General features: G+C 37.8%; 1 protein-coding gene across 1 annotated transcript in view; it reads left to right on the top strand.

Moving 5' to 3' along the window:
- The window catches only part of HIP1 (huntingtin interacting protein 1), a 199,677-nt gene that overhangs the window by 163,903 nt on the left and 16,687 nt on the right, over positions 1-19,087 (top strand). Inside the window, 2 exon segments of the mRNA XM_053706297.1 lie at positions 4,434-4,544; positions 10,677-10,735. Of these exon segments, the coding sequence (XP_053562272.1) occupies positions 4,434-4,544; positions 10,677-10,735 (170 nt within the window).

The following is a 19,087-nucleotide window of genomic DNA, read 5'->3' as shown; positions in this document are numbered from 1 at the left end:
TTATATGAAAATTGGTGTATACTTTCCCTTTAAAAAATAAATAATATATATATATATATACTGTATGTATTGTATTTACAGCTATATATATAGAAATGTATATTTAAAAATAAAAAGATGATTTTTATGAAAGAAGAACATAGGAGTTTCAAGTATTTTTATTCAAAACACATTAAAGCATATTAAAAATGAATAAAAATGTTAATGCATGATTCAAGGTATTTGACTGGGATGGGCTCAAAAGTGTGTGTGTGTGTATATATATATATATAATCAGCGGTTGAAAAAGTTGCCCAAGAGCTAGTGGTCCCATGAAATTTCTTTGTAGTCCCACTTTTTCACAATGCCATACGTAAACTTGTATTACGCCGTTATACGCTTCTAATATACATTTGAATACAATATACAATATACATTAAGAATAAAACACTCTATGGCCTCTAGTTATCAAGGTCTGGCGGACCTGATCCGACACTGCGGATCAGGTCCGCCAGACCTCGCTGAATACGGCGAGCAGTACGCTCGCCGTATTCAGCATTGCACCAGCAGCTCACAAGAGCTGCTGGTGTAACGCCGCCCCCTGCAGACTCGCGGCCAATAGGCCGCCAGCAGGGGGTGTCAATCAACCCGATCGTACTCAATAGGGTTGATTTCCGGCAATGTCTGTCTGCCTGCTCAGAGCAGGCGGACAGGTTATGGAGCAGCAGTCTTTCTGACCGCTGCTTCATAACTGCTGTTTCTGGCGAGCCTGCAGGCTCACCAGAAACACGGGGCATCAAGCTCCATTCGGAGCTTGATACATATGCCCCTTTGTATACAATTATATACTAAATACATATTTTAAACCTATTCTCATACCTAAAAAGAAAATATTGTTGTTTACATGGCAGCAAGCTGAGGCAGGAATAATAGCACACATACATATATAGCCAGAGATATACACACAGATACATAAGCACACACACAATCACAGATACACACAATCACAGATACACACAATCACAGATACACACAATCACAGATACACACAATCACAGATACATACAATCACAGATACACACAATCACAGATACACACAATCACAGATACACACAAACACTCTCACACACACAAACACTCTCTCACACAAGCACTCTCTTACACACTCACACAAACTAACTCTCACACACTCTTACAAATAAGACTCACACACACTTTCTCACACACACATCCTATTTCTCACTCTCTCATATTGTCACTATCTAACACACACAAACTCTCTTACACACAATTGTAAGTTACTATAGAGGTGGCACATTTATTACTGTAGCACCCCTCATTCTTAACCCCTTAATGACCGGACCATTTTTCAATTTTCTTACCCTTAAGGACAAGGGCTATTTTTACATTTCTGCAGTGTTTGTGTTTAGCTGTAATTTTCCTCTTACACATTTACTGTACCCACACATATTATATACCGTTTTTCTCGCCATTAAATGGACTTTCTAAAGATACCATTATTTTCATCATATCCTATAATTTAATATAAAAATAATAAATAAAATATGATGAAAAAATGAAAAAAATACACTTTTTCTAACTTTTACCCCCAAAATCTGTTACACATCTACAACCACCAAAAAACACCCATGCTAAATAGTTTATAAATTTTGTCCTGAGTTTATAAATACCCAATGTTTACATGTTCTTTTGCTTTTTTTGCAAGTTATAGGGCAATTAATACAAGTAGCACTTTGCTATTTCCAAACCACTTTTTTTCAAAATTAGCGATAGTTACATTGGGACACTGATATCTTTCAGGAATCCATGAATATCCCTTGACATGTATATATTTATATTTAGAAGACATCCCAAAGTATTAATCTAGGCCCATTTTGGTATATTTCATGCCACCATTTCACCGCCAAATGCGATCAAATAAAAAAAATTGTTGACTTTTTCACAATTTTTTTCACAAACTTTAGGTTTCTCGCTGAATTTATTTACAAACAGCTTGTGCAATTATGGCATAAATGGTTGTAAATACTTCTCTGGGATCCCCTTTGTTCAGAAATAGCAGACCTATATGGATTTGGCATTGCTTTTTGGTAATTAGAAGGCTGCTAAATGCCGCTGCACACCACACGTGTATTATGCCCAGCAGTGAAGGGGTTAATTAGGGAGCTTGTAGGGAGCTTTTAGGTTTAATTTTAGCTTTAGTGTAGTGTAGTAGACAACCCAAATTATTGATCTAGGCCCATTTTGGTATATTTCATGCCACCATTTAACTGCCAAATACGATCAAATTAAAAAAAAAAACTTACATTTTTCACAATTTTAGGTTTCTCACTGAAATTATTTACAAACAGCTTGTGCAATTATGGCACAAATGGTTGGAAATGCTTCTCTGGGATCCCCTTTGTTCAGAAATAGCAGACATATATGGCTTTTGTGTTGCTTTTTGGTAATAATAAGGCTGTTAAATACTGCTGCGCACCACACTTGTAATATGCCCAGCAGTTAAGGGGTTAATTAGGTAGCTTGTGGGGTTAATTTTAAGCTTTAGTGTAGAGATCAGCCTCCCACCTGACACATCAGTCTGCAGTGATGGATCCCCCCTTACCCCACAATATCCCTGATCCCCCCATACATCTTTCTAACCCTCTTCCTCTATCTATTTGCCGCCATCTTGGGTACTGGCAGCTGTCTGCCAGTACCCAATTTGCTCCCCAAAATAGTTTTGTTTACTTTTTTATTATAAAATATTTGTTTTCTGTAGTGTAGCTGGCCCCCCTAAATAATCTTACATCCCTCCCCCTCCCAGATCCCTTACTAAAAAACAGAGATGCCCCTGCATCTACATCGATCTTGTTTTTTTTACAAGTTGCCGGTATATTTTGCGTGCTCGCCGTATTCAGTATTGCACCAGCAGTTCACAAGAGCTGCTAGTGCAACGCCGCCCCCTGCAGACTCGCGGCCAATGGGCCGCCAGCAGGGGGTGTCAATAAACCCGATCGTACTCGACCGGGTTGATTTCCGGCGATGTCTGTCCGCCTGGCAGACAGGTTATGGAGCAGCAGTCTTTGTGACCGCTGCTTCATAACTTGTGCTTCTGACGAGTCTGAAGACTCGCCAGAAACACGGCCCTTCAAGCTCCGTACGGAGCTTGATAAATATGGGCCTTTGTTTTCTGTTATCACCCTATCATTTGGGAATATTGACCTCAGAAGTGCAGTGTTACTGGGAGTAAACGGCAACAGCCTCTACAATGACTTTATTTGTTATTGGAAAATGGTTGTGTGGGCAGTATTAGAAAAAGTAGTAGTAACATAATATGAGAAAATCATAATTTAAAATTGTTCCAGCAGCATATAATACATTTTTGCTTATGCTGTATAAAATAGATATACTTACTATTCCCTTAATATACCAAATATTTACTGTTGACCACTTAACTTCTTATAAAGTGTGCACAAGTGCTGAGAGTTTGCTGTACCCTTATACCACCCATCCTGACTGACTTGCTTATCATTCAGCCAGAGTGGAGTAGCTGTACAATAATTTAAAGTTTATTTGAAATATTACAGGGAATTATTTATTTTTACATAATTAAAAAAAACGTACATTATATATGTTTTGCGGGCACAAAATTTTAGTTAAAAGTATATATACTGTATAAAAAAATCAACATGGCTTAGCCTGCAAAAAAATATAGGGCGAATCTTCTGTTTTTAAGGCACTTTCTACATGATGTGGATTGTTTTAACATGTTAAGCATTTTTATATTTTAAGAAAACAGAAATCTTTATAAAAATGAACGTTTATATGACAGATACATGATGAAAATAGTAGATCATTTTTCTAAGTCGTCCCAAGAAATTTCAAAATTTCAATGTCATCCGGGACCACTGAACCACTGGGTTTTTCAACCCCTGTATATATATATTTATTTATGTAATTGTTTATATTTATACATATGTATGCATGTGTGCACAAAAATATTTACACATATAAACACATACATACATGATTATGCACATATACACACACATATACTATACACACACATATACTGTGTGTATATATATATATATATATATATATATATATATATATATATATATATATATATATATATATATATATATATATATATATATATATATATATATATATATATATATATATATATATATATACACACATACACACACACACCCATTGGAGCCCTTTCCAGTAAAACACCTTGTCATATACATAACAAACAAGAATATATTCCATCCCAAATTTACTTATTGTGGTAAAGCATAAAACATCCCAGTCCACTCAAGTAGTTATCCAGTATGCTCTCTTGTGGTTTAGTACCATTTACACTAAAGACTTTGATGAATATTATATGAAGATGTGGTTATTATGATGTGAAAAGGTCAGTTCTTGTCTGTCTGGCTTCACAGGAGTTACGCCCTCCCTCCCTGGACATTCGAGAAGAGGAACTAGGGGATTTGGTGGAGAAAGAAATGTCAGCTACTGCAGCTGCAGTAGAAACAGCGGTAACCAGGATTGAGGTATTGGACAGGAACATAATTGTAAAGTGATCATAGAAAACAAAGGGATGAATGATAGTGATATGGTAATTTATAAATATTTGTTGTAGTTCTGAAATCCTGGGTAAATAAAATGGCAAAAAATGTAGTGTAATTTAAAGGGACAGTCAATTACAGAATTTTTATTGTTTAAAAAGATAGCTAATCCCTTTATTTCCCATTCCCCAGATTTGCATAACCAACACGGTTATATTAATACACTTTTTGCCTCTGTGATTACCTTGTATCTAAGCCTCTGCAGAATGCCTCCTTATTTCAGTTCTTTTGAAAGACTTGCATTTTAGCCAATCAGTGCTGATTCCTAGGTAACTCCACGAGCGTGAGCAACATATTATCTATATGACACAAATGAACTAACTAGCTGTGAAAAACTATCAAAATGCACCGAGATTAGAGGCGGCCTTCAAGGGCTTAGAAAATAGCATATGAGCCTACCTAGGTTAAGTTTTTAACTAAGAATACCAAGAGAACAAAGCTAATTTGATTAAAAAATAAATGGTAAAGTTGTTTAAAATGACATGCCCTATCTGAATCATGAAAGTTTAATTTTGACTAGACTGTCCCTTTAACTTGGTATACAGTGATATAATTTAATATGGGGTTGTAATATTTGTTCTTGCGCTGCCTATAGAGTGATGTAGGGACGTAGGGGTAGATTTACCAATGTGTGCTGTAGCATATCATGTCCAACAGACATCGCTGAATGCCGACAACATACGCTGTCGGCATTTATGATTGCACCAGCAGTTCACCATAACAGCTTGTGCAATGCTGCCCCCTGCAGATTTGCGGCCAATTGGCTCTTAGCAGGGGGTGTCAATCAGCCCGATCGTATAGGATTGTGCGGATTGAAGACTCAGAGGCAGCGGACTGGCTGTTTCCGGCAAGCCTGAAGGCTTGCGCGGAAACAAGGGGAACAAGGGCTATTCGGCCCTTGTTAAATCTACCCCATTGTATTCATTATTTTCATTGTTATATCAAAAAAGGGCATTTTTTTAAACTGGATGCTCTGATGCTGAGAAACAAAATATGCCTTGATGTAAGACTTATGTAGATCCTGTCCCAGGGTATGATGATCTACAGTTCTCAGCTCGGGCAAGAAGTCTCGTTAATACTGCAAGGTCACTCAAATAATTTTAGAAACACAGATTTTATCTTGGGAGATGATTATGTCGACTATACAGAGTTTTGGATGAGGAGAAACTTTTACATTGCAAATAAAGTCTAAAAAAAAATTCCCAAAGATTTTGCCTGATACCTCTCCAAGACGGCGAGTATTTGATCATCGGACCCCTGTCTGCTAATACAGCTATGAGAGTTTTCCCCATCAGTTAATGAGATGAAACACAGTGGGGGGTAGTTATCAAGCCGTCAACCTCAAATACGCTGGAATTCCGCAGCGTATTTGTGGCGAGGCTGATACGCCTTAGTTATCAAAGGCTCGAGACCGGCAAAAGTAGAATTTTGTGACGTAAACTTCGATCCGCCGGACTCAGTCCGACACAGATCGATTCTTACGTCACTCCAGATGTTCCGCACACAAGTGCGGCACATTCTCACTACTTTTGCTAGCTATCAAAAAACTAGCAGGTACGCTCGGCACTTTTACGGCCCAGCGTACCTGGTTTTCAATCCGCCACCCCTGGAGGCGGCGGATCCCATAGGAATCAATGGGAGTCTGACCATAGCGAAAGTACAAGTTCGCTGCTGACAGACATCCCATTGATTTCTATGGGAGCTGTCTACACCTAACACCCTAACATGTACCCCGAGTCTAAACACCACTAATCTGACCCCCCCTACACCGCCGCAACTAAATAAAGTTATTACCCCCTAAACCGCCGCTCCCGGAGCCCACCGCAAGCTACTCTATACATATTAACCCCTAAACAGCCGCTCCCTGAACCCGCCGCAACCTATATTAAATGTATTAACCCCTATCCTGCCCCCCCTACACCGTCGCCACCTATAATACATTTATTAACCCCTATCCTGCCCCCCACTACGCCGCCGCCACTGTAATAAAATTATTAACCCCTAAACCTAAGTCTAACCCTAACCCTAACGCCCCCTAACTTAAATATTAATTAAATAAATCTAAATAAATTAACTCTTATTAACTAAATTAATCCTATTTAAAACTAAATACTTACCTTTAAAATAAACCCTAATATAGCTACAATATAAATAATAATTATATTCTAGCTATCTTAGGATTTTTTTTTATTTTACAGGTACATTTCAATTTATTTTAACCATGTACAATAACTATTAAATAGTTATTAACTATTTAATAGCTTACCTAGCTAAAATAAAGAGAAATGTACCTGTGAAATAAATCCTAACCTAAGTTACAATTACACCTAACACTACACTATACTTTAATAAATTATTCCTATTTAAAACTAAATACTTACCTGTAAAATAAACTCTACGATAGCTACAATATAATTAATAATTATATTATAGCTATCTTAGGATTTATATTTATTTTACAGGTAACTTTGTATTTATTTTAGCTAGTTAGAATAGTTATTAAATAGTTATTAACTATTTAATAACTACCTAGCTAAAAGAAATACAAAATTACCTGTAAAATAAATCCTAACCTAAGTTACAATTAAACCTAATACTACACTATCATTAAATTAACTAAATAAACTACCTACAAATAACTACAATGAAATACAATTACATAAACTAACTAAAGTACAAAAAATAAAAAAAGCTAAGTTACAAAAAATAAAAAATTAAGTTACAAACATGTAAAAAATATTACAACAATTTTAAGCTACTTACACCTAATCTAAGCCCCCTAATAAAATAACAAACCCCCCCAAAATAAAAAAAATCCCTACCCTATTCTAAATTACATAAATTTCAAAGCTCTTTTACCTTACCAGCCCTTAAAAGGGCCATTTGTGGGGGCATGCCCCAAAAAGTTCAGCTCTTTTGCCTGTAAAAGAAAAATACAACCCCCCCCCAACATTAAAACCCACCACCCACATACCCCTAATCTAACCCAAACCCCCCTTACAAAAACCTAACACTAATCCCCTGAAGATCATCCTACCTTGAGTCGTCTTCACTGAGCCGAGCCACCGATGGAACTGAAGAGGACATCCGGAGCGGAAGAAGTTAATCCTCCAAGCGGCGCTGAAGAAATCTTCCATCCGATGAAGTCATCATCCAGGCGGCGCTGAAGAAGTCTTCGATCCGGCCGATGTCATCTTCAAAGAGGCGCTGAAGAGGTCTTCTATCCGGGCGAAGTCATCTTCCAAGCCGGGTCTTGAATCTTCCTTCCGCCGACGCGGAACCACCTTCTTCACCGACGGACTACGACGAATGACGGCTCCTTTAAGGGACGTCATCCAAGATGGCGTCCCCTCAATTCCGATTGGCTGATAGGATTCTATCAGCCAATCGGAATTAAGGTAGGAAAATCTGATTGGCTGATGGAATCAGCCAATCAGATTCAAGTTCAATCCGATTGGCTGATCCAATCAGCCAATCAGATTGAGCTCGCATTCTATTGGCTGATCGGAACAGCCAATAGAATGCGAGCTCAATCTGATTGGCTGATTCCATCAGCCAATCAGATTTTTCCTACCTTAATTCCGATTGGCTGATAGAATCCTATCAGCCAATCGGAATTGAGGGGACGCCATCTTGGATGACGTCCCTTAAAGGAGCCGTCATTCGTCGTAGTCCGTCGGTGAAGAAGGTGGTTCCGCGTCGACGGAAGGAAGATTCAAGACCCGGCTTGGAAGATGACTTCGCCCGGATAGAAGACCTCTTCAGCGCCTCTTTGAAGATGACATCGGCCGGATCGAAGACTTCTTCAGCGCCGCCTGGATGATGACTTCATCGGATGGAAGATTTCTTCAGCGCCGCTTGGAGGATTAACTTCTTCCGCTCCGGATGTCCTCTTCAGTTCCATCGGTGGCTCGGCTGAGTGAAGACGACTCAAGGTAGGATGATCTTCAGGGGATTAGTGTTAGGTTTTTGTAAGGGGGGTTTGGGTTAGATTAGGGGTATGTGGGTGGTGGGTTTTAATGTTGGGGGGGGTTGTATTTTTCTTTTACAGGCAAAAGAGCTGAACTTTTTGGGGCATGCCCCCACAAATGGCCCTTTTAAGGGCTGGTAAGGTAAAAGAGCTTTGAAATTTATGTAATTTAGAATAGGGTAGGGATTTTTTTTATTTTGGGGGGGTTTGTTATTTTATTAGGGGGCTTAGATTAGGTGTAAGTAGCTTAAAATTGTTGTAATATTTTTTTACATGTTTGTAACTTAATTTTTTATTTTTTGTAACTTAGCTTTTTTTATTTTTTGTACTTTAGTTAGTTTATGTAATTGTATTTCATTGTAGTTATTTGTAGGTAGTTTATTTAGTTAATTTAATGATAGTGTAGTATTAGGTTTAATTGTAACTTAGGTTAGGATTTATTTTACAGGTAATTTTGTATTTCTTTTAGCTAGGTAGTTATTAAATAGTTAATAACTATTTAATAACTATTCTAACTAGCTAAAATAAATACAAAGTTACCTGTAAAATAAATATAAATCCTAAGATAGCTATAATATAAGTATTAATTACATTGTAGCTATCTTAGGGTTTATTTTACAGGTAAGTATTTAGTTTTAAATAGGATTCATTTAGTTAATAAGAGTTAATTTATTTAGATGTATTTAATTAATATTTAAGTTAGGGGGGCGTTATGGTTAGGGTTAGACTTAGGTTTAGGGGTTAATCATTTTATTACAGTGGCGGCGGCGTAGTGGGGGGCAGGATAGGGGTTAATAAATTTATTATAGGTTGCGGCGGGTTCATGGAGCGGCGGTTTAGGGGTTAAACTATTTATTTAGTTGCGGAGAGGTGCGGGATCAGCAGGATAGGGGTTAATAATTTTATAATAGAGGGCGACGGTATAGGGGGGGCAGGATAGGGGTTACTAGGTATAATGTAGGTGGCAGCGGTGTCCGGGAGCGGCGGTTTAGGGGTTAATACATTTATAAGACTTGCGGCGGGGTCTAGGAGCGGCGGTTTAGGGGTTAGTAACTTTATTTAGTTGCGGGGGCCTCCGGGGGCGCCGGTATAGGGGGTAGAACAGTGTAGTTTAGTGTGAGTGCTTAGTGACAGGCTAGCAATAAAGCTGGGAAAAAGCCGAAGGGCAGCGAGATCGGATGAGTGATAACTGTCACAGTCCGCTGCTCATCGCCCCGCGGCTTTTTGACAGCTTTATTTGATAACTTATGCGAACGTATTCAAGGTCCGCGGCGGCGAAGGTAGGCGAGCTTAGGCGGACGTATTGGGCCGGCGAAGGCAGGAAAGTAGACGGCTTGATAACTACCCCCCAGTAAAGGTAACTAGCATTTCCTGCTAGTTTTAAATGAAATGTAAATAGATTTTACTGATTTAAATATGTTTAATGTCTGTTTTTTCTTTTTCATGATGAAAATGGTTTGCTGTTAATTCAATGCTAGAATATGTGAGGAGGAAAGAACAGTACAAAACCGATTCCTAATCTTTTTTTCTCCAGTGACATTTGTCAAGTGGAAAAATAGCTAGAAAAAACTGTGAAAAATATTAATTTAAAAAAATATCAAGTGGTTTATACCTGGGCTTCCTATGGTTATTTACACAAATTGTTATTAGTATAAATATACTTATTTGATTAGTTCGTCTCAAATTGATCAGTTTGCAAAAAACAATTATTAATGGAATACATGCTGAATTTTCCTTAAAGGGACATTATAGTGCATGTAATTTTAGCACTACCAACATTGCAAAGGGGCTAAACATATTGTTCAAGTATTGCTTAGGAGCTGCAGAGAACTGTTGGTCCTAGTGAGCCATTCAGCTGCAGTCACACAGCAGGGCTGTTCAGTGCTAAACTTGCAGGGTCAGTATTGCTAAAAGATTTGGAGCATATTATTTATCTGCTGCAATGTTTTCATCTTCTTGTTTTACCATTACTTTTATGTGGTATAGACTGAAAAAGCAGTCACATCGCTGTACAATAGACACATTCATAGCACGAATGGTGTTATTGCAGAGCATATTTTAATTTCTCACACTTCATTTTCTTATAGGAAATGCTCAATAAGTCAAGAACTGATGACACTGGGATAAAGCTACAAGTGAATGAGAGGTAAGAGATTTATCAAACACAAAAGTGCTTAGCCTTAGTTTAGTGCCACTCTGGTTTCTCCAGTTTGTTGTTCTTGCTTGTGATAGTAACTGTTAATTTAAGCAAGCAGCAAATAAATACAGATCTGTAAATATCACTGGACTTGCAATCAAATTCTGCTAACCGAGACCAAGATCTAAATAGTTAAGGTACATGGATACAACAGATTTTTCACGTATAACGAATAATATGTTAGTATTTTACCAATATATTTATTTTTAATAAAGTGTTTTGGTTGAAGTGTATAGTGTTATTAAAGGAACATTAAAGGACCATGAAATACAGTAGAATCAACAAGTGCATAATACAGGTAGAAAACCCTTTATCCAAATTGCTTGGGCCCTGAAAAGGTTTGGATTTCAGAAGGGTTTGGATTTTGGAATATTTGCATCTTTAAAATAGGACAGTTTGGAGAAGGGAAGAAACTATGGGCCCGAATTATAAAGCTCCAAATGGAGGTTGACGCCCCTGATTCCGCGTGAGCCTTCAGGCTCTCTGGAAACAGCAGTTATGAAGCAGCGGTCTAAAGACCGCTGCTCCATAACTTGTCCGCCTGCACTGAGGCTGCGGACACCAATCCACTCGATCCTATACGATCGGGCTAATTGACACCACCTGCTACTGATTGTGCAATGATAAATGCAGACAGCCTATGCTGTCAGCATTTATTGATGTGCGGCGGACATGATACTCTACATCACATCATGTCCATCCGCACTTTAATAAATCGGCCCCCAAGTGTAAACAACAATATCTCATGTCATTTGGGCAACATTTACATGTCATAACCATAATACAGCTTATACATTGAATCTAAAGGATGTTTTAGATCATTTTTAATAATTGTGTATACATAGTACCATCAGAAAGCTAGTACAGCACTGTAATCAGAGAGGTAATGGTTGCTTTTTTTTAAATAAATATATACTATTATTTGCATCTTAGAACACAAAAAAACAAAGACACAGGCAGAGAAGATTGTGACTCACAGGTGGAGAAAAATAGTCATTTTTGATAAATTTTATTTAAAAACAAAAAGTTTGGATTTTAGAATAAGTTTGGATTTGGGACAATGTACCTGCAAAAAGACAATAGAACTCTTTTAAATGAGCATTATATTTCTCTGACAAATTTCACATTTTATTTCAATTTGCCGTCCCCCTGTATGTGACAGACAGACTGTGCATAATGTAATAAAGTGTAAGGTCTCTTAACACAGCATGTTTTGTCTGAATCAGAAAAGCTGACTTTAGTGTCCCCTTATCTGTCACACAGTAAATGTGCAACAGGAGCAGCAGAATACAAATGTTGAAATCTCATGTACTGCTGTCTTCAAGCTCACATATATGTGCACAGTTCTCTTTTAGAAATCCTCATGCTCACCCATGGGAGGTTAAAGGGACAGTCTACACCAGAATTGTTATTGTTTAAAAAGATAGATAATCCCTTTATTACCCATTCCCTAGTTTTACACAAACAACACAGTTATATAAATACACTTTTTACCTCTGTGGTTACCTTTATCTAAGTCTCTGCAGACTGCTCACTTATTTCAGTTCTTTTGACAGACATCTATTTTAGCCTATCAGAGCTGGCTCACCTGAACTCCATGTGCGTGAGCACAGTGTTATCTATATGACACACATGAACTAACTAGTGGTGAAACATTGTCAAAATGTCTTGAGAGAAGATGCTACCTTCAAGGGCTTAGAAATTAACATATGAACCTCCTAGGTTTAGCTTTCAACCAAGAGAACAAAGCAAAATTGGTGATAAAAGTAAATTGGAAAATTGTTTAAAATTACATTCTCTATCTGAATCATGAAAGTTTATTTTGGACTAGACTGTCCCTTTAAGACCACCAATGGGGTCCTATTTCTATCCATTAAAGTTTGCTGTACAAAGATGTAAACTCAACTTGGTTGCTTATTTCTTTTTTATGACATTCCAGTCCATTAGAAGGACATTTGTTTGCATTAGTTAAGCTGTCTGGGTTATATCTGCAATGAATGAGTAAAAACTCACAAAGATATTGTACATTGACTTTTTAGGCAAAATATATGCAGCCAGTCCAAACAGAACTAAATATTTAATATCAGTAATAACTACTATGGACTAGAAACTCTGTAACAGAGAACCTATAGGAGGCGCTTATTTGACAGGTGGTATGGAAGGTCCTAATGTCAAAAACCCATAAAAAAAAAAAAAAAAAAAAAAAATTTTTATAAAAGCAAAACTAAAATATAAAATTAATACATAAATTGTTAAAATCAAATATAAACTTAATTAAAAAGATTGTGGTAGTAGGTATCTACAAAAAGATAAAACAAAATGTATATATATGAAAATACACACGTTGCACTGGATAGTATCCAATGAAAGCGGTGCAAATAAAGTCCCAAAAAATGTCCGTCTGGGAAAGGAGTAAGTGGAAAAGGCAGCTCTCGGTCTTCACTTCACAAGTGATGTAATTTTCTTAGATGAACAACTGTAAAAAACAGAAACAGAGGCGCCACATGTGTAGATCAATGGATACCCAAACACAAATCTGGACAAGATACAGGGTACTCACAAGCGTGAAGGCACTCTCTTGTGCCTATTAGAGGCAGGCTGGTATTCTGAACAGCAAACCAGCTGGCTGTGTGAACGAATCCCTGTCAAGATGTCCTGGAGAAGTGGATATCCTGGAAGGCAGTCCTTGCCTAGATGGTTTCCTATAGGTAGGAACAAGGGAGAAAGGCTAAACAGCCTTTGGGTTACTTGGAAGAGAGATTGATGCACACACCAGACTTCGTGAATCATAAAACTAGCATTTATTATACAGAATAAAATAGCCAGTAATGTAGCACATTACAGCTGGTGTGTTAAAATCAAATCTCTTATGGCATATAGAGAAGTACAGCGACGCGTTTCTCGGGGTGAACCCCGTTTCCTCAGGCTTGTATACTCTAACTATGTCTTAATCACCCTTAAATAGGGCTCAGTAACCACATGTTAACAATAAACACTCCCCTTCCTTCCTTCACTGGAACCAATAAGAACCTTCCTTTCCCCCCACTCCCACTTGTTGCAGTAATTGGTGAATATTTACTTATAAAATTTATAAAATTTATAATTGAGAGTGTGCTACTAGTACCTTAAGATTGATGTTATATATACAGGTAATCTTAAGGTTTATTTGTCAAAATTACTGTTTCGATCGTGTAAGAAGTTGCCACCGAACTTATGTAAACAAATCGTTTGGTGTATCTAACTCACCAATGATGGCCAAGAAGCATGGGGCTTGTCTCAAAGCCTGAATCCGATTGGTGAGAGTACGGTTATCGATGGACTACATTTCCCATGAATCCTATGAGTTCATTTCATGGGTGTGGATTGCACTGATTCTTGGTTCACCACCGTCAGCTAAACGTCAGCATGACGGATAAACATTTCATTGCTCAATGCAGATACACACCCACGAATCCAATTGGTTGATGTGGTGTAAACAAACTGTCATCTGGTTGACCAGCAATGTTAAATACGCGAAAAGATATATTTTGAACTCAATATTAAGCCCAAAGAATAATATTATTGGCTGTATGCATAAGTTATAAATAACTACGTGGGATTCAAATGGGTGTAATATATGTATCGCTAATGGTGATGGTATACATCTATATATGGGGTTAATATACAATAAAAAACTAATATGGGTATAATACCGGTGTTAGTAAACTATATCCTGTCTGTCCCTCAACGGGGATCTTGACTTATGTGGTTAATACCCGATACGGTTTTAGTGACCATATCTCTATACTAGACAAGTGCACTGGAATACCAGACACATTGCATATGTTACTGTGACTGATATCTGTGTATATTTATACCCTCTGGGTATCCAAAATAGTGATCTCTGAATATAGTGATAGTGAAATAGGGGTGAAAATAATTAATTAACTATATTTTGTGCATGTGATAAAGTGTATGTATGTAAACACATATCGTGTTAACGATATGTTAGGTGAATGTCTAAATAATGCCATTAGAAAGAAGATTATAATTGTGTGGTGCTGTTGGGGAATGCCTATAAAACTACGTTATGCGTGTTCATATAATATAAAAGGGGATGTGGTGAACTTATAATAATAAATGGAATAAGTGATGCTGGTGTTAGTGTTTATATATAATGTGAGGTGACATATGATGTAAAATTAGTAAGTTCATCATTAAGAATGGGGCTATAAGGAATACATAAAAGCGAATGGGGGTGAGAATAAAGCCTCGTAATTGTGCTGTATTTGATCACTAATAATCTTCTTTCTAATGGCATTATTTAGACATTCACCTAACATATCGTTAACACGATATGTGTTTACATACATTCACTTTATCACATGCACAAAATATAGTTAATTAATTATTTTCACCCCTATTTCACTATCACTATATTCAGAGATCACTATTTTGGATACCCAGAGGGTATAAATATACACAGATATCAGTCACAGTAACATATGCAATGTGTCTGGTATTCCAGTGCACTTGTCTAGTATAGAGATATGGTCACTTAAACCATATCGGGTATTAACCACATAAGTCAAGATCCCCTTTGAGGGACAGACAGGATATAGTTTACTAACACCAGTATTATACCCATATTAGTTTTTTATTGTATATTAACCCCATATATAGATGTATACCATCACCATTAGCGATACATATATTACACCCATTTGAATCCCACGTAGTTATTTATAACTTATGCATACAGCCAATAATATTATTCTTTGGGCTTAATATTGAGTTCAAAATATATCTTTTCGCATATTTAACATTGCTTGTCAACCAGATGACAGTTTGTTTACACCCCATCAACTAATTGGATTCGTGGGTGTGTATCTGCATTGAGCAATGAAATGTTTATCCGTCATGCTGACGTTTAGCTGACGGTGGTGAACCAAGAATCAGTGCAATCCACACCCATGAAATGAACTCATAGGATTCATGGGAAATGTAGTCCATCGATAACCGTACTCTCACCAATCGAATTCAGGCTTTGAGACAAGCCCCATGCTTCTTGGCCATCATTGGTGGGTTAGATACACCAAACGATTTGTTTACATAAGTTCGGTGGCAACTTCTTACACGATCGAAACAGTAATTTTGACAAATAAACCTTAAGATTACCTGTATATATAACATCAATCTTAAGGTACTAGTAGCACACTCTCAATTATAAATTTTATAAATTTTATAAGTAAATATTCACCAATTACTGCAACAAGTGGGAGTGGGGGGATAGGAAGGTTCTTATTGGTTCCAGTGAAGGAAGGAAGGGGAGTGTTTATTGTTAACATGTGGTTACTGAGCCCTATTTAAGGGTGATTAAGACATAGTTAGAGTATACAAGTCTGAGGAAACGGGGTTCTGTACTGTACTTCTCTATATGCCATAAGAGATTTGATTTTAACACACCAGCTGTAATGTGCTACATTACTGGCTATTTTATTCTGGATAATAAATGCTAGTTTTATGATTCACGAAGTCTGGTGTGTGCATCAATCTCTCTTCCAAGTAACCCAAAGGCTGTTTAGCCTTTCTCCCTTGTTCCTACCTATAGGAAACCATCTAGGCAAGGACTGCCTTCCAGGATATCCACTTCTCCAGGACATCTTGACGGGGATTCGTTCACACAGCCAGCTGGTTTGCTGTTCAGAATACCAGCCTGCCTCTAATAGGCACAAGAGAGTGCCTTCACGCTTGTGAGTACCCTGTATCTTGTCCAGATTTGTGTTTGGGTATCCATTGATCTACACATGTGGCGCCTCTGTTTCTGTTTTTTACAGTTGTCCATTTAATATCAGTAATGTCTGCCTTATGTGATTGCAGGTTTTTCACTTTACAAATAATATTTATCACATGTGCAGTTAAAGGGACATTAAACACTTTAAGATGATGATATAAAATGATGAGCTATATAAATAAATAAAAATAGCATTAAATGTAAATTATTTAGTTTGTCCCCTTTTCTTGTTTTCAGTCTGAAATTGTGAGTATTTTAGTTAGAAATGGAAGTGCCGAAAATTGATATATTCCACAAAGCCATTGGCTTCACTCTCTAGTGACCTATTAATAACTGTCCCTAATTGGCCACAGCAGAGAAGGTAACCTAAGTTACAACATGGCAGCTGCCATTGTTTTATAGACACTAAAACGTTACACTTATTTTGTCAATATTTAAACAGCTAATTAAACTTTTTTTAAAAAGTCTACATGTTATTCTTAGACTAATCTTTTCTTTGAATGCCTCTTTCTATCTAGCATTTATTTAGTGTTTAATGTCCCTTTAAGTCCAAATCACTTACAGTATCTTGCCAAATTGTTAAACCCATTGGTCAAAAATCATAATTTTAATATTAAATGGACATGAAACCTAATTTTTATCTTTCATGATTCAGATAGAGAATACAATTTTAAAAACATTTCCTATTTACTTCTATTCCCAAATTTGCTTCATTCTAGTGTTATTCTTTGTTAAAGAGATATCTAGATAGGTAGCGGCCGATGCCTGGAGCACTACATGACAGGAAATAGCGCTGCCCTCTAGTGCTCTTGCTAAAGTATAACATTGTTGCAAAACTGATGCTATATAGTACTGCAGACACATGCACACTCCTGAATCTACCTTCCTGCTTTTCCACAAAGGATAACAAGAAAACAAAGAACATTTGATAATAGACGTACATTGGAAAGTTGTTTAAAATTGTATGCTCTATGTCAATCCTGAAAGAAAAATTTGGGGTTTTTATGACCCTTTAATTTTCTTATTTATTAGTGTTGATTGATTGTTTAGTTTTGTAAGCATTTCTTATTCCATATTATATCGGCAACTTCTGCAATACATATTTACGTATCATTTGATGTAACAGCACTACAGAGTTTTGCTTCGCTATACAAATAAATGATAATAATGAATAAATAAATATTACTAAAATATTTGGTAAAGTAACAAATGTTTTTACAGATGGATAAACAAAGTGACTTGTTGTTAAAGAAAGTCAGTCAGTTAAAGGGATAGGAAAGTCAATATTAACCCCTTAACGACCGAGGACGTGCAGGGTACGTCCTCAAAAAAAAGGCAGTTAACGCCTGAGGACGTACCCTGAACGTCCTCGGTGTGGAAAGCAGCTGGAAGCGATCCCGCTCGCTTCCAGCTGCTTTCCGGTTATTGCAGTGATGCCTCGATATGGAGGCATCCTGCAATAACCTTTTTAAGCCATTCGGTGCAGAGAGAGCCACTCTGTGGCCCTCTCTGCACCGGAGATCGGTGGCTCACTGCGTTGGTGGGTGGGAGCCGGACCGGGAGGCGGGTGGCGGCCATCGATGGCCCTGCTGATGTGGAGGGGGGGCTGGATCGTGGGCGGGGATGGCCGGGGGCGCGCACGGATGCGCGCGCGCGCATGGGAGGGCGGGGGCGGGCGCGTGCACGGGGAGGGAGCGGGTGGGAACCGCTACGCTACAGAAAATACAATAATAAAAAATGTTAAAAAATGGCTAAAAAGTTTTTAAAAAAAACGATCAGCAAGGTGGTGGGGGTTTGTCTGTGTGGGGGGGGGGGGGGGAGAAGCTACACTACAGAAAAAAACCAAACAAACAAAAAAAAAGCACTTTTTTTTTGCAAACTGGGTACTGGCAGACAGCTGCCAGTACCCAAGATGGCCCCCAATGAGGCAGAGGGGAGGGTTAGAGAGCGGTTTTGGGGGGGATCAGGGAGGTTGGGGGCTAAGGGGGGATCCTACACAGTAGCATATGTAAAAAATTTTTTAAAAAAAAACTTTTATTTTAGTACTGGCAGACTTTCTGCCAGTTCTTAAGATGGCGGGGACAATTGTGGGGTGGGGGAGGGAAGGGAGCTGTTTGGGAGGGATCAGAGGGTGGGATGTGTCAGGTGGGAGGCTGATCTCTACACTAAAGCTAAAATTAACCCTGCAAGCTCCCTACAAACACCCTAATTAACCCCTTCACTGCTAGCCATAATACACGTGTGAGGCGCAGCAGGATTTAGCGGCCTTCTAATTACCAGAAAGCAACGCCAAAGTCATATATGTCTGCTATTTCTGAACAAACGGGATCCCAGACAAGTATTTACAACCATTTGTGCCATAATTGCACAAGCTGTTTGTAAATTATTTCAGTGAGAAACCTAAAATTGTGAAAAATGTAACTTTTTTTTTCAATTTGATCGCATTTGGCGGTGAAATGGTGGCATGAAATATACCAAAATGTGCCTAGATCAATACTTGGGGTTGTCTACTACACTACACTAAAGCT

The sequence above is a fragment of the Bombina bombina genome, chromosome 3, assembly GCF_027579735.1.
Source record: "Bombina bombina isolate aBomBom1 chromosome 3, aBomBom1.pri, whole genome shotgun sequence".
Taxonomy (NCBI): domain Eukaryota; kingdom Metazoa; phylum Chordata; class Amphibia; order Anura; family Bombinatoridae; genus Bombina; species Bombina bombina.
This window is presented reverse-complemented; position numbering and strand designations above follow the sequence as displayed.